Source organism: Capricornis sumatraensis, chromosome 17 (assembly GCF_032405125.1).
Source record: "Capricornis sumatraensis isolate serow.1 chromosome 17, serow.2, whole genome shotgun sequence".
Classification (NCBI taxonomy): domain Eukaryota; kingdom Metazoa; phylum Chordata; class Mammalia; order Artiodactyla; family Bovidae; genus Capricornis; species Capricornis sumatraensis.
The window spans coordinates 59,038,699-59,061,812 of NC_091085.1; the positions used below are offsets into that span (position 1 = coordinate 59,038,699).

Below are 23,114 nucleotides of genomic sequence, written 5' to 3' on the forward strand. Positions count from 1 at the left end.
TGACAGAAAGTGGGAGTCGGTCCCCCCTTCAGGAAGAAGCTACCCGCTACTCCTGCTGTCACAGTCGAGGTGAACACTTGGCCCTCAGCCATGACCCCTGGGCCTGCCGGCTCCCCGGCCCCCTGGCGGCTAGTGTAGGGGCCCTGCCTCTCGGGGCTTGTAGGCTCGCTCTTTGGTTCACGGCTGCAGCTTTACAGGAAGGACACCAGGTGGTCTGGCACATGGAAGCCTTGACAGCAGGTCTGGGCTTTCAACCCAAGCACAATCAGGTTGGGGCTGAGGGGGTGGGGAATTGGGTAAGTAATTTCTGGTCCCACTACAAAACTTTAGATTAGAATAGTGTACCATCTCATATCTCTTCTACAGAAGCAAAACCAAGGGTGGAAAAAGAAACAGCTGAACTAAAAACAACCCAAAACAAAAACGCAGCCACTTCACTCACTTCAAGACCTATATACATGTAAGTTGTCTTCTGTGGTTTTTTTTTTTTTTTTTGTCTTTTTTTTTTTTGATTTTTATTATTATTTTTTAAAATAAATTCAGTGTTCACATTTCTATAAAGAAACTAACCCAGTTTCGGGAAACCCTGCCCCTGCAAGGGCTAGGTAAGCAATGCTTGTCCCTGCCCACGTCTCCTTTGATTCCCCGCCCTGATGCTTTAAGGTGCCCGGAAAAGCGGCAGCCCGTGGAAGAGTAAATCGAGGCCTGGCCCGTGAGCCACCGGGTCAGTAAGCTTTCGAGAAAGCAGAGGGGAAGACTATCTTACTGTGAAACCTTTTTTTAAAAAATATTCATACACTTCAATGTGCGCCTGTCGAGATGTCAGGACAAACAAGAGCTTGGGAACATCCCATCCAGGCCCTGGGGGAGCCCACCTGGCACTGGGATGCTGGGGGCAGGGGGCAGGGGGCAGGTATGTGGGGAGTGGGGGAGAGAGTCCTGGCTCTTCGTTTGGAGGCAGGTGCGTCACCCGGCTTCCTAGTTCATGTTCGACTCTTTCCTCTAAAACCTGTGCTGAGTCTTGGACTGCATGCACGGGAAGCACAAACGTTCGACTTGTATGCAAAAAAGGTACAAAAACAACTAGAATATAAAAGTTTTGGTAATATAAGGCCATCTGTTCAAGTCCACCTTGGAAACCTGTAACAGATATTTAAATACTACAGTGAAAAGGCATCTTAATATACTTTTTTCTTAAAAACATCTGAAGTAATCTGCTAAGATTAAGTATGTAAAAAAAAAAAAATCAATTCCCTTTGAGGGCACTTTGTCCTTAGAAGGGGGGAGGGGGCGGGACCGTTGGGTTAATGCTTCAGCCAGGGGTAGGCTTCAATGGAAGCCCGGCTGCGGTCCCCATAGTCATACAGAAGCTCCTCCCCGGCCTCAATGTCACGGGAGGCGATGAGGATGAGGTGAGGCACGCCGTCAATGTCGTGCAGTTTGGTTTGGCAGTTCCCACATTTACTGTGATTGATCAGTCTTCCCAGGCGATTCGTCTCTCGGGTTGCATCCACGCTGGCCGGGAGGGAGGGCGACAGAGGATTAAATTGATAAAGAGGCTTTTGAACCCAGTTTGAGTCAGGGCTTGCTCTCAGTTCTGGTGGGGTGATGGTGATTTATAGCCATGTTTTTGGGAAAGCAATTCAACTCAAAATATATATATATGTAACTTTAAGAGCCCAGAGGGGCACTGGGTATGGGGTATTTGGGCGGGAGGTGGGGGAGTGTAGACGAGAATGCAAAAGACTCTGTGGAAGCACCAGAGATGACTGTGGAGTTTGGCATAATAAATAAATGAATAAAAATCAACTCTGTTGGTGAGGGTAGGGGAGAGGCTGTGCAGGATGGTGGGGGCAGGTGGGATATATGGGAACTCTTTCTACTTTCCACTCAGTTTTGCTGGGAACGTTACAAATACAGTCTATTAAAAAATAAAATAAAACAACAATCACTGATATCATCGCATAGGGGACAGAGAAATCAGCGATTCCCAGAGCTGCTCTGGTCACATGCCCCAGGCGGAAGGCCAGGTGAGCCCCTCTGCGGGCTTTTACATGACGGGTCCACCACTTGGTGGCCAAGATTGCCTCCAGAACTGCTTCAATCACCAGAATTAAAAGTGGAAGTGGTGTGTGTGTGGAGGGGGGGAATTAAGGGTAGGAAGAGTTGCACTGCAGCTTTGAAAAATGGCAGCAAGCACCAAGCAAGAAGCTGGAGCCAAAAGAAGAGTCACGATGCCCTTGGTGGCCCTCTGGTTGCACCTCTGCCAGGGTGGGGAAGAGCCACTAGAAGCCCCAGGGGACTTACCAGTAGGTTTTGCTCAGATACTGAAAATAGTACATGTAGCAGCCCGTGGAGGGGTCTTGTGCGTACAGAGCCTCCCGCTTCTTGGCGTCGGTGATCTCGATGAGGTCCCCATGGTATTCCACCACAAACTCACCCCGGGAGAACTGCTTGGTGGCGATGACGCCCCTGCCTTTGCCATCGATGAGGTCAATCTGTTGGGAGGTGCCGAGAGAGGATTGGTTCATAAACATCAACAAATGCCACTGTGAGTGGCCAGCAGCTTGCAATACATTCTTTGAACAGCCTTACTGCAGTAGGTCATAAAATCCACTCATTTCACACGCATGGTTTGAAGGGTATCATTCAGCATATTGTTGTTGTTTAGTCACTAAGTCGTGTCCAACTCTTTTGCGACCCCATTGACTGTAGCCCGCCAGGCTCTTCTGTCCATGGGATTTCCCAGGCAAGAATACTGGAGTGGGTAGCCATTTCCTTCTCCGGATCCCTGGGATCTTCCCGACCCAGGGATTGAACCTGTGTTTCCTGCATTGGCAGACAGATTCTTTGCTACTGGGCCACTAGGGAAGCCCATTCAGCATACATAGTTGTGCAACCATCGCCAGAATCCATCACCCCAAAGAGCTCCCTTGTGTTCGTTTGCAAAGCACTGTTATGTGGGATCCTGAGAGATCTGCTAGGTGGGTGCTGCCCCATTTTGCTGGTGAGAAAACCTGCAAAATTAGGGATTAGACAGGCAGAGTCATGTCTCCCCGGCCACCAAGCTAGGAAGTGATGTAGCACAGACTCAAAGCCACATTCTGGCCTACTCTTTAGGGGAAGAGTAGGAACTGACATTCTGAGTCTCTCCTTTAGTCCATAATGTACACGCCTGGGTTTCACCTCACTCCATTTATTTTGACCTCCTCCTGCACTCCATTTTAAATGGAGATGGAGGGTGACTGGCTGAGAGGCCCAGAACTAAATTCAGATTCCCCTCAGTGGCAGGTGGAACCTGAAGCTTCCCATCCCCTGGGTCCTAGCCCAGACCCATCTGGCCACTACCACTGAGACTTCCTCCCCTCTCATGGTCCCAATGTGTCTGAAATATACTAAAATAGGGGGCGGCGCTAGTGGTAAGGAACCCATCTGTCAATGCAGAAGACATGACACCTGGCTTTGATCTCTGGCTCAGGAAGATCCCAGAGAGAAGGAAATGGCAACCCACTCAGTATTTTTGCCTGGAGAATCCCACGGACAGAGGAGCATGGCAGGCCACAATCCATATGGTCGTGAAGAGTAGGACACAGCTGAAGCAACTGAGCACGCGAGAGAAAAGCAAATCTTCCTGGGCACTGCCATTTCCCAGGAAAACAGTATAGGAAAAAACGAGCCTGTCCTTTTAAAAGTTTCCCCAAGTGTCATGCTAAATGAAAGAAGCCAGATACAACAGGCTACACATTCTATGACTCCATTTGTATGAAATGTCCAGAAGGGGCAAATCCACAGAGACAGAAAGCAGACTGGTTGTCAGGGGCTGAGGGCAGGGAATGGGAGTGGCTACTGGTGCGTCCGGGATTTCCGTTTGGGAGGACAAAAGGGTTCCGGAACTAGACAGGGGGATAGTTGCATAACTGTGAATGAAGAATGTACTTAATGCCACTGAATTTTACACTTAAAGAACGGTTACGATGGTAAGTTACATACATATGTATAAATTTCATCGTGATTAAAAAGAAATATTTACTGGCTGTGTCAAATCTTAGTTGCAGCGCATGGGCTCAGAAGTTGGGGCACTTGGACTTAGCTGCCTTGTGGCAATGTGGGATCTTAGTTCCCTGACCAAGAGTTGAACCCGAGTCCCCTGCACTGGCAGACGGATTCTTAACCTGGACTGTGAGGGAAGTCCTTCGTCATGAAAAGTTTCCTCAGGGGCATCCGTGGTGGCACAGTGGGTAGGAATCCGCCTGCCAGTGCAGGAGACACAGGTTCGATCCCTGGTCTAGGAAGATCTCACAAAGGCGGAGCAGCAAATTAAGTCCATGCGCCGCAACTCCTGAGCCTGTGCCCTAGAGCCCAGAAGCCTCAGCTACTGGAGCCTGCGCGCCCCAGAGCCCGTGCTCCACAGGGAAGCCACTGCAACGAGAAGCCTGAGCACATCACCTAGAGGGTAGCCCCCGCGCACCGCAGCTAGAGAAAAGTCCCCGCAGCAACGAAGACCCAGCACAGCCATAAATAAATGAGAAGTTTCCACAGGACAGTATCTCATTTCCCTCAGGAGGCATTCCCTTAAGGATACTTTTAGGGTTCAGTCCCTTGACAGCTTGCAACAGTCTGCCTGGTCACAGCGACATCAGAAGATCTAGGCAGCCTGACTCCTGCATGGGCCTCTGGACCAGGGAGGGCGTGATCTCACAGCCTCAGCCTCCACACGGTGGGCCCTGCGGCCCCTTACCTTCATTCCTTCTTCCTTCCCACTTTCAATCAACTCATCTATTCTTTTCCTTTCTTCAGACTGGATGGGGAGGGAAAGAAAAAAAAACAAAAAAACAAGAAGTGCGTCAGCATTCTCACCAAGGCCGCTCTGGGAGTCCCGGCCGCCACAGGGTCCACTCAGTCAGCCTACATGGCATCGGTCCCCAGGGATGTCCAGGCCACCAAGCCCCCATCCTTTCCTCATTGCCTGTCTCAGGTGGGCCGTTCATCACCTGGCGTTCAGGTGGGCCAGGAGGGGGACGGGGCGCCTCGAGGGCAGAATAGGGCTTGTGGCAGAATGTGGCTTGGGGCCATGCTCTGTTTGGCCCACACAGACTTTTACAAAATATCTAAATCATGGACATGTAAGAATCAGGACTCTGACTGCATATAAAATTAGCCAGGGCTAAACTGATCAGAAGCTGCGCCACTTGGACAAGAGGTGTGTACCCACCATCGACCACGTCCACCCTGTTCACTGTGGCATCTCCTGGCCGAGAACAGCACCTGGACGTAGTGAGCCCTCAAGGCAACAATCCCCCGCCCCCACACGCACAGGCACAACCACCTTGTTAAATAATTAGTTATAAGCATGCAGAAGTAGATGGGAGTAATCGTGGGAAAACTGGGATAGGTGGTGGGCAGTGGGGACAGGGACTTTCCTGCTGGGACAGAATGAGACAGAGGAGACGTGCTGGGGCCAGGTGAGACACTCTGAATGTGCAGCCAAGGAGTCCATTTTACTCTGGGGAGGGTTTGGGGACATGTGAACAACTAGCTCCAAGCGTCCTATAGAGGACTGCAGCAGTAGTCGGTCCTTGGGGGACCGAGGGCCTGGAAAGCGAGCAAGGTGCGAACCAGGGTGAAGGCAGGAAGGACTCGAGACGTGCCCAGCCGGAGTCAGCAGGCTGCTCTGCATGCCAGAGCCAGGGTTGGGCTGGGCTGGTGATGACGCGGCCAGGGCACTGCCAACACTGCAGTCCCTGCCCAGTGCGGGCTGTCACCCACCCACGGCCAGGCCAACCAGAGAAGGGGCTCCCACAGCGAAGCAACAAGGGGTTCAGGGCATCTCTCCAGGGCCCTGTTTCCACCCTCTTGCCCTGGACTTGGACCTTGGACTGAGCCCCGCCTGCTCCGTCTTCAGCCACAATGAGGTGTCTTCGGGGCTCTTTGTTTGTTTCGCCCCACCTACCCACACCCTCCCCTAATGCCCTGTCCACCTCGGCTTTGGCTGGCCCAGAAGGGCAGTCAGGTTGGGATCGGCCTCACCCAAGAGACCCGGCTGCCCTGCCTTCAGGCCTCACCTCTGCCAGCCGCAGCCCCACCAGCCTGGCCCGCCATCACCTGGCCAGGATGCCCACCCGACAGAGCCAACACAAACGGTGGTGGGCAGAGCGTGGCTCTCCCTGGCCCCTGGCTCTCCATCCAGCCACAGAGTGGGCCTGATTGCCTGCAGACCAAGCTTTGGGGAGCCACTGCCAGCTGCTTTCCGCTCGCCTGCGGTAGAATTCAGCACTCTGGCAACACACCCACTGCAGCCTCCACTCCTCCAGAAAGAAAAGTCCCTGGTTTTTCTTTTTTTAATTAAAAAAGGCCAACTCAGGCTTCCCCCACCCTGCAGCCCACAGCGGCGCTGGGTGGACCCCCAGGTTCCCTCTGTGGGCTCTGCGGCTCCTGACCGCAGCTGGGAGGTGTCCCGGGTGCTGGGGGCTGGCACCGCCTCGCCCTCTGCAGTGCTGTCTCTAGGCTGACCTCGCACAGCCTCCCACTGCAGGCAAACAGCTTGTAACAGCTTGTTCTTGGCTGAAAGACACTGCCTTTCTAAGGAAATACAGCCAGAGCTTCTCTCTCGGGGGAGAAAAATGACACCCTCCCCCCTTTTTAAAAAATGAAGTCTTGTCAATTCAAAGAAGGAGACACAGAGATGCTGCCTCACCGTCTGTACAGCTACAGATTCAACGTCCAAATGCGGAAGAGTCTGAGGGTTGAGAGGCCAGGGTCCCCCACCTCCCTTATGGGGGCGGCAGTCCTGAACGTTCCTCCCAAGCCTAGAGGTTGCTCTGCTGCCCCTGGGTGGGAGGGGGGATGAAAGCAGCTGGGGGCTGCAGGGCCAGGCCACACCCTGGGTTTCCCTAACAGAAAGGCAATAACCACACCTCACTGCATCAAATATTGATCAACTGTGCACAGCTCAGCACTCTGCAAACACGGCGGGCGGGGGCCTTAGAGCCCAGCTGGTCTTCCTGCCTGGTTTTCGCAGGTTCTGTGGCTGCGTGGGGAAGACCAGAGAGGAGCCCCAGGAAAGGACAATGCGGGGGAAGCAATGGTGACAAGGGTTAATAGGTCCTCACTGCGTCCCAGGCACGGTTCTTAGTGTTCCATGCGCGTTCACTAACGTGCGTGACCCTCCCAACCACTGCACAGGGCTCGACTACATTATCCCATTTCACAGGACATGGCAGAGGCAGACAGCAGTTAAGCCCTGAGGTCATACAGCCAGGAAGTAGTTCCCAAGCCAGTGCTCTTCATCATCTCGAGACAGGAAACCTCTGGACAGCAGATAAACACGCTCTCTAAGAGAGCACACAGCCCACCCCACAGTCTCAGGCTCCAATGGCCCTGCCAAAGCCTTGCAGGTCCTGACTTCCCATACCCCACATTACAGGCGACAGGGCTCCTTCACAGAAGCATCTTAACTAAGCACTACAGTGACCCAAAGGAGTTATGATGACCCCCACTAGACCCAGGAGGACATCGGGGCCGCGGAGGCCAAGAGACTTTTCCCGTGATGATGCAAAGAGAGCTCAGGTGGTGCGCAGTGAGCACTGCCCACCAGGCCACCCCGCCCCTTTGAGAGCGGAATTGAAACACATGACCCTACCTGCAGCTCAGCCTTGCTCTTCCTGGAGCTCCTTCGCACAGGGTAGAAATCTGTGAGCTTGCGATTCTGCTGTGTTTTTCCTTGAGCTCTGGGGTGGGAAAGGAAGAGGAGGAACCAAGCGTTAGTGCTGAGACCATGTTCACAGCCAGGAGGCAGGCGACCCTTTAGGAGCAGGCTCCTTGGAAATCGGGTCACTTAAAACACCTTTGTCCACTGTGGCCCGGGGTCACTTCAGCTCACCTGCCCACAGCAGCCTCAGAAAGAGTGCCAAAGGCAGGCTGCCTACTCTCAGCAGGGTCGGGGCTCTGGACCTGAGGCAGACCAGGACGCGGACAAGTAACAGTATCCCTGGTGGTGTCTCGGGAACCTGAGCCTTAATAGCTCAAAGGCCTGAGAGGGTGGGCGGCCTCCCCCCAGCTGGTACCCAGCAGGTCGCCCTGCGTGAGAAGTGGCTCCAGGGAGCACTTACTTTTTCCTGGGGGCCTGTTTGCCCCTGACGGGCTTTTTCAGGGCCTGCTTGGCAGCAGCTGCATTGGGAGTATCACAAGACGAGGTCGGGGTTTTGGGAGGTTCTGCAGCTTCAGATTTTTGGTTTGGAAAAGGTGCCAGGGGACCTCTCCTGGCGTCTTTGATCTTCTGTTCCTCGGCCTTCATGGAGCTTCGTATTGCATTCCCAGAGTTTCTTTTCTCTGTGGGCAGAGGGTGGGGAGAGACAGGCTGACTCTGGACCTGACACCTCCCACTTTCCAGCCCTCGGCTGCTTGCTAAGACAGGCTCGGGGAGGAGATTGGGGGAATGCGGGTGGGGGCGTGTTGGGCAGTAGTGCCCTTGGGCTGTTAAGCCTGGTGTCCACTAACCAGTATCTTGGGGAAAAGATCAGGCTTTACTTGTTGACCCAGACACTAGGCAGAGCTTTTGGTCTCTGCATCTTTTTTTCCCCCACTTTTCCAGCTTTGTTGAGGTATGACTGATCAATACAATTATAAGATATTTGAAGTATTAGACCACGATAAGTTGATATATATGTATTGTGATTGGATTCTGCTCTTGTGATTAATCAACCCATCAGGTTGTCTGCATCTTGAAGGAAGAGCCTTTGAAGCAGAAGCGTCACAGCCAGCGACACTGGCATGAGGGCTCCATCGATGGCGTTTGAGGAAATGGGCTCCAGGGGGGAAAAGCTCAGTCCCTACAGAGTGGGGCAGCACTGGTGGACGGAAGTAAGGTGATAAAGCAGAACCTCTCCCCAACAAAGACCTCTTCCCCAAGGGCTAGCTCGCTGGCATGATTCATTTCAGATTCTTTTTTTTAGTTCCCTCTTCTAACAGGGTCAAAGCATGGCATTCACAGTGGTTCTCAGCATGGTGCCCCAATAGCAGTTCAGTGTGTTGTGGGGGACGTCGCCAATGACTTGTTACTAAAAATACTCATGGAACATCAGTATTGAACTGTTTTTTTTTTCCATAAAATTCTTTTTTACTTTAAAAAAATAAATACTACATTGCTGGTGGGAATGCAAAATGGTGCAGTCACTTTGCAAAAGAGTTTGGCAGACTTCAAAATGTTAGACAGAGAATTATCTGACTCAGCAGTTCTAGTTCTAGGCATCTATCAAGAAAATTAAAAACATATGTCTACATAAAAACCTATACATGAATGCCTGCAGAAGCTTATTCATAAGAGCTAAAAAGTGAAAACAACTCTAATGTCCATCAGCTGATGAATGGGTAAGTAAAATGTGGTCTATCCACACGACGGAATATTATTCAGCCACAGGAAGGAATGAAGTACGGACAGCCTACAACATGTATGAACCCTGAAAACATTATAATGTACAAGAGACCAGACACAAAAGGTCACATATTTTACAACTCCATTTATATGAAATGCCCAGGACAGGCAAATCTAGAGATGGAAAACAGATCAGTGGTTGCCCAGGGCTGGGAGAAGGTAGGAATGGGGAATGACTGTGAATAGGTACAAGGTTTCTTTTTGGGGTGATGGAAATGTACTGGAGTTTGACAGAGGTGATGGCTGCACAAATCTGTGAGTATACCTAAAACCAGTGAACTGTACCCTTTAAAATGGTGAACGTCAGGATATCTGAATAATAGTTCAACAAACAAAAGAAAAAAATAAATACATCAGCAGCCATCCAGACCATTCTCCAGATGGTCCAGACAGACAGTGCTCCCTGACATACTGTCTTGAGTGGAATAAGAGGGAGTTAAGGCCAAGACGTCGGGCGTAACCTTGGGAGTGGGTGGTGTTCATGAACATTAGCTATCACGTAAGTCTGCATCAAGGCAGGAAAAAGGACGAGAATCATGGATAGACGCCCGGTCTATGGGGGTCTCCTCCAGTGTTCATCCAGCTCCCCATTTCAACTGTCACCATGTAGTAACACTTTGAGTCAAATAAGCTAACTTGTGCCCCATGTCACCATTCAGGACAATCTATATCCCGCCCCATCCCAGAAGGGATGTGAGGCTGGCTTATGGGATCTAGAGAGAGGCCCTTCCCAAGTCTCAGTGTGGTTAGTACTGGCCTAAGTGCTGCGGAAGCAGGGATGCAGGGAGGGGCAGGCTGTGATGCTTCCCGTCCAGCGGAAAATGGGCTGACAGTATGGCGTGCTCACAAAGTCCCCCTCCCTTTTCTTTCGGCTGTGCCATGAGGCTTGTAGGATCTTAGCTCCCCAACCAGGGATTGAACTTTCTTCCTGAGAGTAAAAGCACAGAATCCTAACTACTGGACCACCAGGGAACTCGCTCACAAAGGCATTTTGCACCCATGCTTTAACTGGTCTTCAGGCAGGACTCCTCTCTCCCACTGTACAAATGAAAAACTGAGGCTCAAAAAACCATAGTAACCTGCCTGTGACCCTTCCTTTCATAAATGGTAGAGCTAGGATTAGAATCTAAGTCCATTTGAAATAACATCACCAGGGGGAATCAGGCCAAGGGTTGGCTCCTGCCCCTGGTTCTCAGATCTGGACCAGAGGTTGGGCTACCCCATCCCTTTATGGCACTTTCTGTTAACAAATACAAAGCTTCCTTGTATAGCGCTGCTGGAGCAGCTGGTAGCTGCTGTTTCTTTAAAAGCAAGTTTTAGAGCAGAGTAACTGGAGAAAGTTCACCACTAGCCCCCATCCCCACAACTTTAAAAGGGAATATTTGAGTTACAGCAAAATTTCCAACAGGTTTCAGCATGTTTTGCAGGGCCAGACAGAACTTTCAATAACCGAGTGCTTTCTTGCTCAGCATTTTAACTCTAAATCTCATTCTGGAGTATGCTGCTTCAGAGAGTAGCACTGAACACTTGAGTGGAAAGAACCTTTAGAACTGAGGTCAAGTCCAGCTCATAAAAGAGAAGGAAGTCAGTTCCTTAGGTTCACATGACTCAGCTGCAGTACAAGAGCTTGGTCTGGACAAGTCAGACTCATCATTTCTGTACTTTTAGTGCCTGTGAACCTCTCTAACGACATGCCAGCTGCCTTATTTTGGCAACTTGGCAAGAAAACCAAGCTTGAAGGACATGCTAACTCTTGTAAAAACAGGGAGAACCTGTTAGACCAACAGGGCACACGCCCTGGAACAGGCGGCTCTATTCCCCCCGTATCTATGTTTCTTCTCAGCAAGACAGGACATGATTCAAACTCTGCAAACTTTGGCTTGAAAAGATTGGATAAGGAAACCTAGCATATATACATTATTACTGAGGATGCAACCCCGTCAGCGGTGGATAGAGGGGGGCCATTTCAGAGGCTTACCGTCGCGTTTCCTGTAGATTCCGGCTAATGGCTTCCCCTGGCATTTGACTTCGTATTGTGCAACTGAGTTCTCTTCCTGAAGGGGGGAACGCATTCCAGAGCATTTGTTCGGGCTCATGTAGGTATAGATCTTTGATTGCCCGGTAAATACATTCTCCTAAAACGACAAATGCATATTCTGAAAGAGGCTTGAAGAAGAAGATCTTACAACATTTAGATGGAGAAGGGGTAACTCGAATCCAAAAGACAAAAAAAAAAGAAAAAAGGACAAAAACATGGTTCAAAAACTGGGTTACTAGGGGAAGCCTAGTAGTGGAAGGTTTAGAATCCCCCAGGTCCAAGTTGGTCTCTAATTCTAGTCTGTTAAAGAGGGCAGGGGGAACATCTGGCCAGCAAAGAGAACCAGCTGTCCACAAAGATCCATAGAAGGAGGCAACCTACCAGTAACAAGAAGGTTAGAGTGACCAAGGCAAACGAGGCCAGAATTGGAAGAGCTGGCCTCTGCGCAGCAGCTGACTGCCCTGGCAGGAGCTGCAGGAACTCCAGCACAGACAGGCCTCAGGGAACCTGAATAACCACTTCTTGGACCTGAGGTCAGCTGGTAGGAATTGCCAAGACTGTTTGATCCTTCTATGAGCCCAACCCCGGCCCCTCTCAAATTGTGCAGCCCCAGGACTGCGGGACTGGGCTGCGGCTGGGGAAATTCTCTCAGGCTAACTAGGCGAGTGCGGAGCACAGCAGACCAAGGCATTTAGGGCGGTTACTCTACTGCGGTGGGCAGGCCGGTGGGGCGGTACGGGTCACCGCTGGTGTCTCTGGGTGTGGGGCCTCTCCTCCGAGTAAGCACAAACGGGAGGAGGGCTTTCCCAGAAACACTGCTGGAGGCCTTTCTGCCTGGTGGGCCATTCACCAAGTCAGCGAAGACCTGTGACCTCCCCGTGGGCCCCGGGCAGGCCCCGCACACTCTGGGAAGGCGCAGCCGCCACCGGGATGGCCGGGTCTCGGGGTGTGGAAATGCCATAAAGACAAACTTTTCCGAGGTCAGAGCTTGCCAGGGTCATGGCGGAGCGAGTGGGGACGCCACTCCCAGGCAGGCAGCAGAAAAGGAAGCTGCCCGGCCGGGCGCCCCGCCCGCACCCCCGCCCCAGGGCCGCGGGCGCGCCCACGTGCTCTCGGAGCTGGGCCCGCGGGGGCGCCCGGCCGCACGGCCCCTGGGGGCGCGCCGAGCGAGTGCGGGAAGGGTGCCTGCTTACCCCGTTGGTGCGGGGCCTCCCCGGGCCCCTCCGCTCCACCATCTCCGGGCCCGGGGCCGTCGCTGCCACCGCCGCCGCCGCCGCCGCCACCTCCACCGCGCGGGGCTTGGACATCTTCCTGCCTGGAGAGGGGGACCCGGGGGAAGCGGGGGAGGGGGCGCTCAGGGCGCGGCGGGGCGGGGAGCGGGGCCGCCCGGGCCGGGCGCCGCGGCGGCGCCTCCCGCCGCAGCCATGTTCCGAGGGCCCGGCGGCGGTGGGCCGGCCGGCCGGGCCGGGGCCCGCGTCGCCCTCCCGCCGCCCGGCCCGGCCGGGACCCGCGCGCCGCCCGCCCCCCGCGCGGCCGGGCCCGCCACACCCACCTGCAGCCCGGCCAGGCCCATGGCGGCGCGCCCCTCGCCCTCGCCGCCTCGGCCCGGCCACCAGCGCTGCCGCTGCCGCTGCTGCTGCTGCTGCCGCCGCCACCAGCGCCGCCGCGGCGCCCCGGGGAAGGGCCGGCGGCGCCCCACGGCGCCCCCTTCCCCCATGGCCTGCGAGGCAGGGCCCGGCACCCGCGCGCCGCGGCAGCCCCGGCCGGCCCGGGACCGAGGACGCAGAGAGGGAGGCGCTGGCGGCGCGTCCTCCGCGGCCCGCCCGCTCGCCGCCGCCGCCGCCGCCCACCGTCCGCTCCCGGCCGGGGAGGGGGCTGGCAGGGGCGGAGCTGAGAAACTCCTCCGAAGGGAGGGAGGGAGTGAAGGAGGGCGGGCCCGCGGCCGCGACGAATCCCAACTCGGGCGCGCCCCCTCTCGCGCGTCCTCAGCCACTCGGGGAGGAAGGGGTGGGAAACATGATAATGACAGCCCGGGGCTCTCGGCCGGCCGGGCTCCCACTCTCGCGGGCTCCACGGATATTTCGGGAGACCCGTCCGTGCCAGGCGCAGCGCGCAGCGGTGAACGAGAGCCCTCCTGTGTGCCCGAGCCTGTGCTCACGGAGCGTTTCCGTGGGCATTTAACCTTCCCGGCAAGCCCCTGGGAGCCAGGTCCTGCGGCTATCCCCGTTTATGATGGGGATGCTGAGGCTTCAGGGAGATGCAGGGGCTTGCCCAGAGTCACAGAACTAGAAGTGATCAGGTCAGATGTCAAACCTAGGCGGGCTGCACCAGATCCGTACGGTCCCTGGAGAGATGAAGCGGGAATTATAATAGCATGTTTGCTGGGCGCTTCTCTTGCATACCTTGTCATTCAAACCTCTCAGCAGCCCTTTGAAGGTAGAAGCCTTATTATTTTCTCTTCCACAGACAGGGAAAACCACCTCAGAGAAGTGAGGAGCTTGGCCAAGTTCTCAGAACTAGAACTAGATTTCCAGGCCAACAGACCCCAGAGCCTACACTCCCAGCCACTAACTTACCAGTTATAGAAATAGGTAGGGAGGAGCTAATGGCGTTGCAGAAGGCTTATTAGCAGGTCAGCCAAGTGTCCCGTCCCCCCATGAGAAACGTCCTAGGAGGCAGGGGTTCCAGGCACTGTGGTATCTTGGCATAGATTACTGCCCTGAACCACGGTGCTGTAGCCATTAGGGTTTGAGGGCTCACAGCCAACAAAGAGTCCCTGTATTTGTGCAAAGTCATAGATGCAAACAAACACCTCAGGGCATCCAGCCTTCGGTTATAGCCTGGGAAGCAAAGATTGGGTATCTCTCTCTGCGTCTGCTCCAGAGGTGCTTTGTGACAAAGGGCAAGTCTCTTCCCCAGCCTGGGCTGCAGCATCCTCATGGATAAAAAACCAAGATCAATGAATTCCACAACCTACGGAGGGCACCTTCCAACACCCACATAAACAAATGGCTATCACTTTAAGTAGCTGCCTCCTCCTCCTCTTAGAAGGGATAAGTCGGTGGATTAAATTGTAAGGCACTGCTCAGGACACAGCCTCCCAAATCAGCTCATGCTTTAAAATCTTTCACAGCAGGGCTGGGGAAGTCCATCTCCACCCAACCACTAATTCCAGCAGGGTAGGGTACTCTGCCCACTTGAATATCCAAGAGACTATGCAGAGACTTAGGATTCCAAAGGGACACTGGGACACCCAGGTTGAGCCATTTGAAACAGTGTCTGTTACCTCTGTGGGGCAGAGAGGGTTTGCAGTTTGTTGCCAAACAATCGGGGGGATCTTGGTTTGGAGGCAGGAAACAGTTGCTCAAGTCATCTTGTCCATTTCTCATACTATTTTCACTCCCCCACCCCACACACATACCCATGGCTACATCTTCCTCTATTTTAGTGCACAGATGCAGAGGATACACTAAAATACAAGTCTAGCGCCCATTCCTCTCAACTCTGCAGCTCTAGTAGCTAAAAAATATAGTACAAATCATTCAGTAAAGTTGTAGAACAGTTTCTTTTCTCTGTCATGAGGTTCCTATGTGCATAACAAATATCCAGTCACAGAAATAAAAACTTTTAATGGTGCCCAGGATCTCGTAGAAATATAATTCATCACCAATAATACTAACCGCTATCATTTACTGAATATTTGAAAGAGTTACTCACTCAGTCGTGTCTTACTCTTTGAGACCCCATAGTTTCCCACATTGCAAGCAGACTCTACCGGCTGAGCCACCAGGGAAGCCCCTTTAATTTTTCCCATCACATCAAAATCATTTAAAATTACCTATTTTAGCAGTAGTGCATTTAAAAAATAGTTTGCTTAATCTGTAGGGGGAAACAAAGTGAACCTCTTGGCCATTGAAATAAATACTTAATAAGGGTTAATAATAATTATCCCCTAGAGACAGGTACTTTATTATGTCAGTTAATCTTTACAAACTATTGTTTTCATTTTTCAGAGGTGGAAGCTGAAGGCCAAAGTCACTGGACATACTCTAGCCATTCTGTCTCTTTGCTTGTTCCACTTTACCTCATTAAAAAAAAAATTTTTTTTTTTTGGATGTGGACCATTTTTAGTCTTTATTGAATTTGTTAGTGTTGCTGCTGTTTTATGGTTTTTTTTTTTTTGGCCTGGAGGCATATGGGATCTTCGCTCCCCTGGCCAGGGATCGAACCCTCACCCCATGCACTGGGCCACCAGGGAAGTCCCTCTACCTCTCTTATTTAGCCAAAGTGAAGAGGAGAGTTCCCAGCTTCTAGCATAACAGGCTTATGAATCACCTTTGTAATGTATGGTCAGTGATTTTCACTGAGTCACTTGACTCCCCCCCCACCGCCCCCCCCCACCCCCCGCCATTTGTAGTTATTTATTTCTTAGGCTTCATTATTCTTGCAAATCATTAAATTGGGCATTTAGTGTCATCAGATATCGAATTATTTACAGTACTTCAAATAAAGGGTCAGTCTTTTTCTTCTAGAAAAGCAGTCTTTGTTCACAGCTTGTAGCTCACTTTGAGAGCCCTGCTAAGTCACATGAACATAATGTTCAGATATCTGGCAACTCCTCTCTGGTTTAGAAATTTTACAATCATGTAAATATTTACAGCCTCAAAAGTATTTGTTTGGGTAGGATCTGTCCTTCTATCAGACGGCCTCCTACTTGGTCTCCATCTTTCCACTGTGACCGTCTCCAGTTTATCGGAGCTAGAGGGGTCCCCAAGAACACAGATTTTCATCATGTGCTTCTCACCACTCCTCCCATCCCTAACCATACCCTTTTGCTCTTAGGATGAAATACACAGTCCTCACTGTGGCCTACAGCAGCCTTCCCACCCCTCTAGCGTCACTGTGCTCTATCTCTGTCAGTGTTCATTGTTGTGTCTTTAGCAAAGGGCCTGGAACACAGTAGGTAATGAATAAATGCTTGTCAAATGAATGAATTAGTATTTTAGTGTCTTGAGTTTGAGGACAGCAGTATACATTTTTTATGTTAAAGCATCTTCATATTTATCAGTATCTTAGTCACATAACTCTCAGGCAAGTGATTTATCTTCCCCAAGCCTCAGTTTCTACATCTGTGAAATGGAACACTATCTTCTCATAAAAGGTTGGGAGGGTTAAATAATAGAGCCTAGAAACATTCAGCAGCTTGCTTCCCTGGTGACTCAGCCTGTAAAGAATCTATGCAATGCAGGAGATGAAGGTTTGATCCCTGGGTTGGGAAGATCCCTTGGAGAAGGGAATGGCAAACCATTCCAGTATTCTTGCCTGGAGAATTCCATGGACAGAGGAGCCTGGTGGGCTAGAGTCCAAGGGGCCACAAAGTCAGACATGACTGAGTTACTTTCACTTTCATAATTTTATTCAGATTTGTCAGATAAATTAGCCAGATATTATTAAATATACTTTTAGATGCTTAACACTTTCCTGAAGAAGAATATTTGAGGCATCTTACTTTTCTCTGTGGACTACGTTATGAAGTTCTTTAACTTGAAGTTCACTATGCCTTATTTCTTAATCAAAATCTAGGTAAGTCTTGTTCCCAAAGACCCTAAAGGGATGCTACGACAATAAATGATGCAACTGGGTGCAGGGGCTGAAAACAAAGAAGCCCAATAAATATTTCCTTATTTTGTTCATTATGACCGCTCTGGGGAGCCTGGGCTTCCCTAGTGGCTGAGAAGGTAAAGATCTGCCTGCATACTGCATTAAGGCAAATTCCTACTAACGTGCAATATCCTGGGAATTTTGAGAAAAATGTAAAACCTCGACTTATTTCTTTTACATAATAATTCAAGTGAACCGGCACGCTCAAGTTTTTGCATGAAGGAGACACAGTGGCTGGAAACGACCGGCGGTTAGAGATCACTTTGCCGCATAACGTGGGTCTGTCTTGATAGCAAACTAATTGTGCGAAGAACTTCAGGCAGAGACATCGACTCCCTCGCGGCAGCACAACCCCACCCAAGCCATCTCCCGTGGGCAGGAGCCCTGATCAGCTGCGGCGCGAAGGGCCGCGCCGGGAGGTGCCAGGGGACCTGTTTCACCCCAAAGTGGGCCAGCGGGGCCCGTCCCCGCCCCGGCGGCGCAGAGCTGACTCAGGGAGTGGAAAGGGAAAGGAAGGCGCCTGCCGCGGTGTCCACTCGGACGCGCTCCCCACCAAGTAGGATACCGATCTGTGCCCTCACCTCGGGTCACCTCCTTTCCAAACCAGAGAGAGCCCCTAAGCAAGCGAAGCCTCGCCCTCCCCCTCATTTGTATCAATGACAACCATTCCCTTGAGGTGCTAGTCGCTTTAGTTTCCAAACATCTTTGACATATGGCCCCGTTGCCTCTCGAGAGGCAGGTCACCAAGTGCCCACACTTTAAAAAGGGGAAACCGAAGCACAGGAGTGGGAGGGGTTTCTGGGGGCTTCTGGAGCAAGGGTGGGGAAGAGGTGAGAAAGGTTCCGCAGCCCCTCCCCCCGCAACCCTACTAGTCCCCGCGCGCCTTCCGAGCAGCCGGCGGGAGAGCGCCTTCCCGAGGCTGCTCCCGTCCCCCAACCCAGCAGCCCCGGCGCTGGCCACCGGGGCCAATACCTCTAGCCATGGCCCTGCTCTGTCACCGCCTAGGATCTCCCGGGAAACGCAGCTTTCGAAAAAAGTTGCAACAACTGTAGCCAACTGCTCCGCCGGGTCCCGGCTGCTGCCCTGATTGGCGCTGCTGCCCGTCTCTCCTCAGGCTGCCCGCCGTGATAGGCAAACTCTGGAGGGAAAGCCCGCCCTTTTCCCCGCCTCCTCAGGGGGGCGGGGCGAGCGGCCGCACTTTCTACAAACGCTTTCGGGACAGGTCTCAGCGGAGGAGGAGGGGGGGGGGTTTAAATTTTACCGTCTCTCCGCGTTGATTGGCTGTGCTGGAAGGGGAGCTGCCCTGCCATTGGGGGGCTCCAAACTCCTCCCTCTGGCGGCTGAAGCTCCGCCCCGGGGAGATTTAGTCACGCGGCTGGCGGCCCCGGCTCAGAGTAGAACCACAGGGGACTTCCGGTTTTTCTCTCGTTTGACCGGAACCCGACCTTTGACCTCTCGACCACCCCTTATGGGAAGCCTAGCCCCCAGCAGTTTAACATCCGAACCACCTTGACCTTTTCAGCAGTTTAATCCATTCATTCCTAGGTTGCAAGGTTTATGGAGTCTGTTCTTCCAGTATTCAAAACCCGCAGGCAGAGTTCTTACCAACTGACTTGAGTCAGCCTCCTGGAACCACAGCGATCCTAGCCCAACATACCCCAACTGTTTTTACAGATGGGGAAACAGAGGATCAGAAGGAACAGGTAACTCACTTGCTGCCCAACGTCACGGAACAGTTTATTTCTGGGTCCTGGATCAATCTTTTGAGTGCTAGTCCACTAGAGGGCTTCCCTCACCCCAGGGAAACAACCCTGCGCCTTTCCCCACCCAGAGGAGCCTCTGTCGGTTAAGTCCCTGAGAAGCACAGGTATCCTAGGTATTCTTTGCTTTGAACACAGATAAGGTGTTCAGTTACAGCTCTTCCCTGGGGATCCTTCCTGGAGATAGGAGCAGAGGTCCATTCTCTCTTTTTGGTTCCCGAGATGATTTTGGAATCCCCACCATTGCCCAAGGAGCCTATCATTTACACCAGGAAAGTAGAAGAGCAAAACAAGGTGATATATGTGAAAGCAGTGGGGAAGGTAGGAAGCAACACTTGTCACTCACTGTGCTTTTTGGTATATCATTTCAGCTCTCTGGTCCTCAGCTTACCCAGCTGTCAAATGATGGAGTCATCTGTGATCTGCCAGATTCCTTCCACCTTCCATAGATATACAGAGGTTTTTACTTTCACTAAAATGCATTAATTGAACATTTATTGAGCTGTTTATTGGCTCTGTCCGATCCCCCAAGGACACAGTGGCAAATAAGACAGATGCCTAAATTTCTTAGGAAAGAAATAAGAAACCACTTTTTAAAGGTAATATTAAGGGGCTTCTCTGGCAGTCCAGCGGTTTAGATTTTCACTTCCAATGCAGGGGGCACAGGTTTGATCCGTGGTCAGGGAACTAAGATCCCAAATGCCATGGGGAGCAGCCAAAAAAATTTTAAACAAATTTAAAAATAAAGATAATACTGAATAGTGATTAATGCTGTGGGTAAAATGAAAATAGGGAATTTTACAGAGCCTGTGTGGGGAGATGGCTGCTTCTATAGATTGAGGAAATTGAGAAATCCTCTTTGAGTTCGTGACTTTAGGTTGTACCCTGAATAAGTGAACCCCAAGGGAGAAGATACTTGCAGGTAGAAGGAATAGTGAAAACAAATCCCTAGAATTGGGGGTCAGCTTTGGATGTTTTAGGAAAGAAAAAGAAACCCAATGTGGTTGGAATTGAGTATATCATGGGGAGAATGGATGGGGCTTCCCTGATAGCTCAGTTGGTAGAGAATCCACCTGCAGTGTAGGAGACCCCGGTTTGATTCCTGGGTCAGGAAGATCCTCTGGAGAAGGGAAAGGCTACCCACTCCAGTATTCTGGCCTGGAGAATTCCATGGACTGTAGTCCATGGGGTCTCAAAGAGTCAGACACAACTGAGCGACTTTCACTTTTGGGGAGAATGGAGGGGATCAGGCTGGGAAAGTAGGCAGGGGCTAGATCGAACAGGCCACTGAAGGCTGTGCTGGTCTCAGCTGCAGATGCACTCTTCTCTACCCTGCCCAGCAGTATCCATCCTGCAGACTGTATTGCACCTTTGTCAGCTAGTTTCAGGTTCTGTCAATAGGAGAGGAGACTGGAAGGCAGGGGGAGGGACTCACTCGTGCATGCCCTTTTACTTGCTATTCCTATCATGGTAAGTAATGACATTTTGCTTCAGACAGGGCATTTGGTTCACTCTCCAGGTTCTTTCCAGAAATAGCCTGTGTGCTACCTCAGAAGTGCCAGCAACAGCCCCTTTTCAGAGTTCTGAGCCCCAGCTTGGCAGGGCCCCTCCCCTGCCAAGGGGAGGCTCTTGAAGGCCAGCACCAACATCACGGTTACCCTTTCTCAGAGGCATAAGAACCAGCCCTCCAGGAATCCTCTTCTGATTCCTCTTGCTCTGCTAACCCCAACTGTTCTCTTTGTTCTCTGGCCCTAGAAGTGGGAACTGCTTCCTGCTGTTATGATTAAATTACTTCAGTGTTCCCTTTTTGCTTGTTCAATCCTCTGCCACCTGTTTAATGAACAACCTATTTAAAATTCTGTTTTCCTGACCAGACCCTGATGGACCCAAAAGCCATTAATAAGGACTGAGATTTTTATTGCAAGTTTGATAAGAAACTACTGCATGGTTTTCTGTTTGTTTAATATTTATTTGGCTATGTTGAGTCTTAGTTTCTGGACACAGGATTTTTGTTGCATCATGAGGGATCTTCTGTTGCTATGAACTGACTCTCAAGTTGTGGCTCTTGGGCTTAGTTGCTCTGCAGCACGTGGGATCTTAGTTCCCTGTCAGGGATGTGAACCTGCGTCCTCTGCATTGCAAGGCAGGTTCTTAACTATTGGACCACCAGAGAAGTCTCCACTACATGATTTTAAGCCAAGGGTAGATGGATAGATTTGTGAATCTAAAGAGTAATTTTGCAAACAGTTACGCAAACAGAGGACTGCAGATAGCTACTTAAATGACAGTAATCTGCACTGAGACCTGGAATCTTGAAATAACGTGACATGCTTTAGAAATGTCTATTTAATGATCTCCATTTTCCTAAGAGGGCCATACCATGTGGGTGTAATCACTCCAGTGCTGAGATGATTTTTCCTTACTCTACTGTTATCTTTACATGAATATTTGCTCCAGGCTTTTGCTGTTGTTAAATACTTAAAAAATTTTATTTATTCATTTATTTATTTTTTGGTTGTACTGGGTCTTTGTTGCTGTGCACAGGCTTTCTCTAATCGCAGTGAGCAGGGGCTTCTCTCTAATTGTAGTGCATGGGCTTCTCATTGTGGGGGCTTCTCTTCTTGCAGAGCACTGGCTCTAGACTCCCAGTCTCAGTAGTTGTGACTCAGGCTTAGTTGCCCCTCGGCACATGGAATCTTCCCAGATCAGGGATCGAACCCATGTCCCCTGCATTGGTGGGCAGATTCTCAACCACTGGATCACCAGAGAGGTCCTAAATACTTTTTCGTTGGCGTGAGTTCTTATAGGGTTCTACCAAATAGGGTATGTGTTCCACACTCATGGTCACTGTAATCTGCTAACTTCCTTCATCTGTGAGTGCTGGGAAAGATCAAGGGCAGGAGGAGACGGCAGTGACAGAATGAGATGGTTGGATAGCATAACTGAATCAATGGACGTGCGTTTGAGCCAACTCCAGGAGATAGTGAAGGACAGGGAAGCCTAGCATGCTGCAGTTCATGGGGTCGCAAGTCACAAACAGTCAGACATGACTTAACGACTGAACAACAAAATATATAATATACATACATTTTCCCATTATATGTGTGTGTATATATGTTTAATATGTATGGATAGATGTGCACAGATTATAAAATATATAAAATCCCCATATGTAAATACACACATATATGTTAATATGTACTATATACATATAGTACATACATATATACTTGGAACTCAAGCAAATAAGAGTAAAACAATACTCTCCCTACCTCATAGGTTTATTGATAGAATTAAATGAGAGAGGGGAATTTCTCGGAGGTCCAGTGGTTAGGACCCCACACTTTCACTGCTAAGAGTGCAGGTTTAGTCCCTGGTTGGGGAATTAAGATCCTGCAAGCTACAGTGCAGGCAAAAATAAAGAATTAAATGACAAAATAAAAATAAAATGTATGGGGATGTAGAAGTTTAGCAATTAACTTCTAAATAAAGTTACAAAATTGCATCTTAATGAGTTGTTGTAATTTGGAGTTATTAACACTTTCTTCTCATTCTTTTTTTTGGTTCTCTAGAAGGCAGACCAAAACTTGAATGAACACAAAAATGGTATTGAGAGTATAGAATGTGGCAAGTGTGTGCTCAGTGCTCAGTCGTGTCCGACCCCTTTGTGAGGAGCCAGGCAGGCTACAGTCCATGGGATTCTCCAGGCAAGAATACTGGAGTGGGTTGCCATTTCCTCCTCCAGGGGATTTTCCCCACCCAGGGATTGAACCCTGGGTCTCCTGTGTCTCCTGCATTAGCAGGCTGATTCTTTACCACTAAGCCACCTGGGAAGCCCAAAATCTGGCATAGGATGAGAAATAGCCAATGCTGTGAAAAATTTGGCATACGATGAAAAATAGCAAATGGCTTTTATGTTTGATGGGCCTTTTTTTCATCTATTGTAAATAAACAGATCTATCTTTTCTGCCTGTATCTCTTTTCAGAGTATTAAAAAAATTTTTTTTTGCCACTGCTGCATGCCATGTGGAATCTTAGTTCCTCAACCAGGGATTGAACCAGCACCTCCTGAAGTGGAAGTGCAGAGTCTTAACCACTGGACAGCCAGGAAAGTCCACCCCCATGCCCACTGCCCTCCCCTTCTCCCAGTCCCCCCTTCCCCACTGCCACATCTCTCTTTAAGAAAAGGTATTACAAGCTAGTTGTTCGATTGATTGGGAATTCC

At 50.8% G+C, this 23,114-nt stretch overlaps 1 protein-coding gene across 4 annotated transcripts; it reads right to left on the bottom strand.

The window, feature by feature from the left end:
* Positions 1 to 484: 484 nt before the first annotated feature.
* Positions 485 to 18,111, bottom strand: KMT5A (lysine methyltransferase 5A). 4 transcript variants are annotated; one of them, XM_068989754.1, is made up of 8 exons: positions 18,102 to 18,111; positions 12,752 to 12,783; positions 11,409 to 11,565; positions 8,109 to 8,328; positions 7,640 to 7,727; positions 4,739 to 4,798; positions 2,308 to 2,498; positions 485 to 1,515 (listed from the first exon to the last, which is right to left on the bottom strand). In XM_068989754.1, exons 1-8 carry the CDS (start codon positions 18,109 to 18,111, stop codon positions 1,305 to 1,307), a joined length of 969 nt encoding a protein of 322 aa, XP_068845855.1. In that variant the 3' UTR covers positions 485 to 1,304. The 4 variants fall into 4 exon arrangements, with proteins under 4 accessions (XP_068845855.1, XP_068845854.1, XP_068845856.1 ...); XM_068989753.1 differs by having other exon boundaries at positions 12,662 to 12,783; XM_068989755.1 differs by lacking the exons at positions 12,752 to 12,783; positions 18,102 to 18,111 and adding an exon at positions 13,021 to 13,041.
* Positions 18,112 to 23,114: the final 5,003 nt, after the last annotated feature.

Bases quoted from the DNA above. Each gene is read 5' to 3' on its own strand.
- KMT5A (XM_068989753.1), bottom strand. The intron at 11,566-12,661 runs GTAAGCAGGCAC...TTGTCGTTTTAG, and splicing joins GGAGGCCCCGCACCAACGGG to GAGAATGTATTTACCGGGCA. The intron at 8,329-11,408 runs GTAAGCCTCTGA...CTCTGCCCACAG, and splicing joins AATCTACAGGAAACGCGACG to AGAAAAGAAACTCTGGGAAT.